The 6,767-nt window shown below is 38.7% G+C and overlaps 1 protein-coding gene across 1 annotated transcript in view; it reads right to left on the reverse strand.

The window, feature by feature from the left end:
* nudcd1 (NudC domain containing 1) overlaps positions 1 to 3,002 on the reverse strand; it is a 55,091-nt gene extending 52,089 nt beyond the window's left edge. The window contains exons 1-2 of the mRNA XM_036567659.1: positions 2,763 to 3,002; positions 983 to 1,137 (exon numbers count right to left, since the gene is read on the reverse strand). Of these exons, the coding sequence (XP_036423552.1) occupies positions 983 to 1,137; positions 2,763 to 2,877 (270 nt within the window). The 5' untranslated portion in view covers positions 2,878 to 3,002. The remainder of the gene's footprint in view (positions 1 to 982; positions 1,138 to 2,762) is intronic.
* Between the last annotated feature and the right edge of the window lie 3,765 nt (positions 3,003 to 6,767).

Below are 6,767 nucleotides of genomic sequence, written 5' to 3' on the forward strand. Positions count from 1 at the left end.
AAAAATCAGTATCAGTATTGGCCCTGAAAAAACTATAGTTAGACAGATAGATGGATGGTGCTCAGTGAGGCTGTCCTGCCAGTGGCTCAGTATACAGTAATGTCCCGGCACAGTGACGAGCTGCTGTACAGTGCGATCACTGTTGGTACAAACAATGTCCTGTACTGTTCCTCACTACAGCAGAGCTGAATGAGTCTGTTGCTGAAGGTGCTCTGCTGTCTGACCAGTAGGTCATGGAGGGGGTGTGATGGTATTGTCCAGGATAGCAATGAGTTTATTCATCATTCATCATCATTCATTATACCAGTCGACACCTAGTTTTATGTAACAAAAACCATCATAATTGAGTTTTAAATGACCAATTTCCAAGCTCTCTTTATTCCTTAAGATTAAGCAGGCTGAATTCCTTAAAATTAAACTCCTTATAACTTCAGTGTGAGCAGGTGGAGCTAAACTGCTGTAGACAGTAGAATAGGCAGATATACAGATTTTTAAATTTTTTTCGTGGCATCACAAAATCAATTAATTCAGAACGGCCTTTTTGCATCTTCACTTCCATATATAGACTTTATGGACTGGGGAGTGAACAGCATAGATCTTTACATACCACATCTATTTTATTTTTCTAGAAATTAGAGAAAATCAGTTTTTCAGGGTATGGGCCCTTTAAGTAATCCAATGTTTTGTGTATGACGTGACACACACCAAATGTCTTCACTTGTCTGCCAACAAGGGTAAGATCAGAGGACACATGGACAAAAGGAGCAAAAAGGTTGCTGAGCTGATGTTTGAGTACATACATGTCTGAACTTACCCGTGTCCTCTACTATACATTTTTGGAGAGGAGAGTGGTTCACAGCACAAAACACACTGCAGTCGCAAAAAGTTTTCACCCGTGCTGGACCTTAAAGTCTGGTGATCCCCTTTTAACTCCATGGTCACAGTAAAACCACTAAATCTAAACAGAACTCAAAAGACTTACCAACGTGACTGTCAGACTGAGCACCCTTCCCTTGCAGTCGACAAAGTAAACACTCTCTTCATACCACGGATCAATGTGGAGGTAATTGTACATGCCGAACGCCTTCATATGGTCCAGAGTGTACTGACTGTCTTTCAGTTTAACCTCCGCCACAGCTAAAAGAAAGAGAGAGAGAGAGAGAGAGAGAGAGAGAGAAAGAGAGAGAGAGAGAGAGAAAGAGAGAGAGAGAGAGAGAGAGAGAAAGAAAGAGAGAGAGAGAGAGAGAGAGAGAGAGAGAGAGAGAAAGAAAGAGAGAGAGAGAGAGAGAGAGAGAGAGAGAGAGAGAGAGAGAGAGAGAGAGAGTAAGGTTTTAAGGGGAATTCCACCTGTTTTTCAAAAATATCTGCATAATTCAATCACTGAGATGTAAACAGAGTCATTCAGATTGGTTTGGTGTGAAATGGTTGATTGTAGAGACCCAGATGTCTTTACAGTGGTGGTGATAGAAACCAGGGGTCGCCATGACTACAACACAAATAGAGACATTTTATTTACCATCCAAAACCACCAGTGAATCTACAGAGATTATTTATGTAATGTAATAATAGTAAAATAGAGCTAATACCAAAGGAAAAAGTTTTCTTTGTGGACTATTTAGCCTTACAACGACCTTCATGTACCTCTCCGCCATGAAGGAATTTCAAATAAAAATTTTGGGCCAAAATCTTTCTTCAAAAGTGTCGTAAGAAAGCAATGTCTCGTTTAATGTGATTTCTGTCACCAACAAACAATTCTGACTCTACATACTTAAAAAAGATGGTTTCCTTAGTAAAGGCAATGGTTCTATTCAGAACCATAAGTTCTACATAGAACCGTTTCATGCTTAAATGGCTCTTTGCATAGTGAAATGGTTATTCAGACTGATGGAGAATGTGTTATATGGGTTCTGTTATTGTATACATGCATGCCACTGTAAAATTAGCAGAACCCTTTTCGGTGCTACACAGAATTATTCTAAAAAAGGTTCCATATTGAACCATAGGCTACAAATTATATTCTCCATCTATCTGAAGAACGATTTCACCGTGCAAAGAGCCATTTGGGCATGCAACGGTTCTATACAGAACTCACGGCTCTCAACAGAACCATTCCCTTTACTAAAAACCCTTGAAGAATCAACTTTTTTTTAAGAGTGTAAATCTCTAGAACAGAGCATTTTACATCAAATCACTCAAAATGACTTTGTCGATATCTTAACAATTTAATTATGCAGAACTTTGGAACAGTTAATGAAATTCTCCTTTAACATAAACATCATAAGGATGTTATGCACAGTTTCAACACCTCTCAATCGAGCTGTGGCTCAGACATCTCAATATTAATATTATATAATATTAATATTAACATTAATGTGTTCATATCAGCAACAGGAGATTGATGGGCACAGCATTTAACATGCACCAAAACAATACAAGCACTAAAAGATGCATACATGAAACAATGTACAGCATTTCCAGCACTACTATCAACTGGAATATATTAGACTACACAAAAAAACATTAGAAAAATAGAAAGGCTGCTTTAATGAACCTTAAATCATAGTGACAGTATAACTGATCACACTAAAACTGCAGATCAGAGCCTCCTCTTCTCACCACAAAGCTGAAGTGTAATATAATTTCCCCGTTCCACTTTAAATGGTGCAGCAGGAATGTCACTGCTGCACTATTTAAGGTGGAACGATTAAACTGGAATAAGAAGCTGGGGAATAGGGAAGCCAACTTGCAGCCTTTCCTCTCACCTGCATCCAGCTCTACATTATAACATGGAATTGAGTCTAAGGAGAGCCTGTAACTCTCAAAGCTGGGGTCCAGCAGCTGCCTGTTCACTTTCAACGAACAGTTCGCGTAAGCCATGTTCCTAAAGACGCAGAGCCTCAATCGCCCGCACAATTCAGACCAGCTACAAGCTGAAAACAAAAGCTAGCTTAGCCAAATCCAGGCTGCCGTTCATCAAGTGGAACTCGTGTTTCCTCCCTCGCGCGAGCCTTCTTCGTAGACGGACCGCTCGCTCGGGCGGAATTCTGGGAAATGCAGTCCATGCGTTGTGCGTCCCGACCAGCGTTCGTGGTATTAAGGTTTGCGAAGGGGCAGCGCAGCTAGTTTTACTTAAAAAGCGTGTTAGATATGATCGGTTTTCCAACAATGATCCTGCATATCATCATAATAAGTTATTCTACAAATCTACATCGCAGTGACTCAGTTTACCATAATGCTTTGCGGCAGCATCGGCACTTAGACACGAAAACTTGCCCTCCGGTTCACTTCGACAGCAGACACTCTGCTGAACTTTGAACAATTTTTATTTAAAGGGGAACTCCACCGATTTTTCAAACAACAACAACAATGATAATAATAATAATAATAATAATAATAATAATAATAATAGAGAAACTTACTGAGAAACTCTACTGAGTCTGAATTGTATATGGTGGTGGTGATGGGAACCAGACTTCCACCTCTAAAACCTCCCTCACAGAGAGTTATTACATTAAATACTTATGAATATATTGCCTGATACCTGAAGCATATTATTATTATTGATAATAATAATAATTATTATTATTATTATTATTGTTGTTGTTGTTGTTGTTATTATTATTATTATTATAACAATGATAATAATACTACTAATAATAATTATTATTATTATTATTATTATTATTACACTGATTAAATGGTTAAGATGTAAACAGAGTCATTCAGAGTGGTTTGGTGTGAAACGCTCCGTTCTAGAGAAACTTACTGAGTCAGAATTGTTCACAGTGGTGGTGATAGGAACCAGACGTCCACCTCTAAAAGCTCCCTCACAGACAGTTATTACATGAAAATCTTATGAACACATTGCCTGATGTCTGAAACACAGTTTTATGATAGTTTTCCGATAAGATTTTTGCTTTAGATGCAATTTTTTTAATCCATTCATGACGGAGGAGTAGACAGTGTCCAAAACAATTCAGGTCCTTTCCAGCGTTGACTGGCTGCTCACTCGCCATCACAGCACTGATGCTTCAATGGCAGCAAAATGTTTGGTTTAACAGTCCTACTTCTGGAGATGCTCTTTTCCAATTTGGTGATGCGCTCTTCCTCACATTAACTGAGATCTCACACATCTCCTCTTCTGTCTTCAGTGTGAGAAATAACAGTTCATTCTTTCCAACAAACTCTCACGAAATTGAGCAAGCTTTAAGATTTACAAATATGTTACGACATATTGTTCAGTTTTTCAGAGGTATCCGGGCGTGGTTACAGTTGCTAGGCTATGAAGGACCAACAGGATGATTTTCGGGGGAGTTTCCCTTTGACAGTAAGGTATTGTTTATATATAGCACCATTGCACCATACAGTAATTCTTGTTTTCAGAACAATGCTGTAATTACATAGTACTGTAGTCTACTGTAGATACCTTACTACTGACACAAGTCTCAAAAGCTACGTACAAGCCTCGTTGCTCAAATCCGATTTTTTGCTCAAATCCGATCTCTCTGACAGGACGGTTCACACTCGTTTAGGTAAGTGATTCAAATCTGTCATTAATGTGACGAACCGGCGTCCTGAAATGACCCTCATGCACACATCCTACTCAGTAATGTCACGTGAATGAATTACGAGCATCATCAGCACAAACTAACGAGCAGAACGAGCTTCGCCGAGGAGATAATTAACTCTGATCAGCTCTCAGCTTCATTATTAGAACGAGACGAAGGTGAAAAAGGTGAGATGAGCTGCTTTTCCACCGTTTACAGGCTTCAGCTTCTGTTCGGCGCTGCTGCCATGGTAATGGAATGGTGGTGCAAGCGCAGTGCAAAAAAAATGAATCTGAGCGTCACATTAACCACGAATCGGATACGCATCTGAGCTAGGACCACATATGAAAGTAGCTGTGGTCGGATGTGAAAAGATCAGATTTGTGTGTCCACACAGCCCTGAAAACATCAGATCTGAGTCACATTAGGGCAAATAATTAGATTTGTGCCACTTCAACCTGGTAATGTGAACGTACCCAAAGAAATATTACCTGTTGTTGAATTTCAACTAAATATAATTATTCAAAGCCAACTGTATGATCACACTATGAATCACACCATCGTTAAACTGTTTATCAAGCACATTATACACAAGACATTATGGCAGTCATGTGTATTTATACCAGTCTTTAAAATCACACAGCTGGCAGTAACTCAATGTCTGTTTTAATATCACACTATACTCCTAAATGGATGAACTACACTCCTAAAAAGATGGTTCTTCAAGGGTTCTTTAGTACAGAAAATGGTTCTATATAGAACCATGAACACTCAAAGAACCCTTTGTATAGTTCTTTGCACCATGAAAGGGTTCTTCAGATTGATGTGCTACAGAATGTGCCAAAGGGTTCCACTATGCTTACAAGCCAAAGAACCCTTTTTGGTACTATACAGAACTACTACACTCCTAAAAATGAGAGGTCAGCTCAACTCAAAATGATATAGTAACTGATTTCATGGCTTTTCTTTAGTTGACTCAACTTGAGTTCACACAACTCAAACTTCTTAGTTGAGTCAAAAGTTCTCTTAATTTTTTAGTTCTGCATCTCAGTGAGGAAAATAAAATGAACTTGTTTTTTTACATTACCCACAAGTCAGGTCTCTTTCCATCATACAATCCTGCTGGACATTTTTCCTCTTGGGTACTCACTTATGGATGGCTGTGGCATCGCTGGGGCTCAAACTCACAACCTCCTGTCGGGCTGACGGCTTAGTCCACTGCACCACTCAGGAACACATGAAGCAGCTCAGATTGTGTGTCTACAAATGTTTAATACACCGGAGAAAATATTAGTTGTTTTAACTTTAAAGCATGGCATCAACTCATGTGGTGCAACTGTCTAATAATCCATTCCCAACATCAGGAGGTTGTGAGTTTAAATCCCAGCAATGCCACAGCTGTTATATCTGGAAGCCCAAGAGGAAAATATGCCAGATAGGACTGTGTGATAGAAGGAGCGCCAGCTAGTGGAGAAACTGAGTAATAAATGCAAATTCAGTTTGTTTATCTGACTGAGACGCAGACCTAGAAACAGTAGCTGGGAGAGTTTTTGACTCAACTAAGAAGTTTGAGTTGGGTGAACTCAAGTTGAGTCAACTCAAGAAAAGCCATGTAATCAGTTACTATATCATTTTAAGTTGAGCAGACGTCTCATTTTTTACAGTGTAAGAGTGTAAAAGCTAACAAAAATAAAGATGAACAAAACCTCAAGGAATGCTGGGGAGATCCGGTGCTGCAATGTTCAGCTCCAAAGGCTAAAAGAATTAAACGTTACTTTCCCAATATGCTTTGCAAATGACATGCAAATTACCATGAAATCCAACATGTACATTTTTTTGACAAGAAACTTGACCCGTATCTCCCAGATTGCATCATTTTTTACAGTGATCTGTTGTATTTAAGTAATACAGCAGGTTATTGCAGTGTTTCTGCTGTAGATTTACGACAGTTGTTTTTTAAAATTAATCAAAAATATATACTTTTCACTTGTAAAACTGTCCATGATGAAAGCATATGCTGCTCAAAGCTGGATCACTTCAGTTACATCCTAGTACGCCAATCAGAAATGTGCCATTTCATTGTAATAAAGGTGTATTATGTGCTTAGATAAATACAGATTTTAAGGCTGCAGTACTAGAAATCTCCTAAAATGATGTAAATGAATATCCACTGGGATATTCATTTACAAGCACATAATAATAAAATGAATGTATTAATTA

This window comes from Colossoma macropomum, unplaced genomic scaffold, assembly GCF_904425465.1.
Source record: "Colossoma macropomum unplaced genomic scaffold, Colossoma_macropomum, whole genome shotgun sequence".
NCBI classification, from domain to species: Eukaryota; Metazoa; Chordata; class Actinopteri; order Characiformes; family Serrasalmidae; genus Colossoma; species Colossoma macropomum.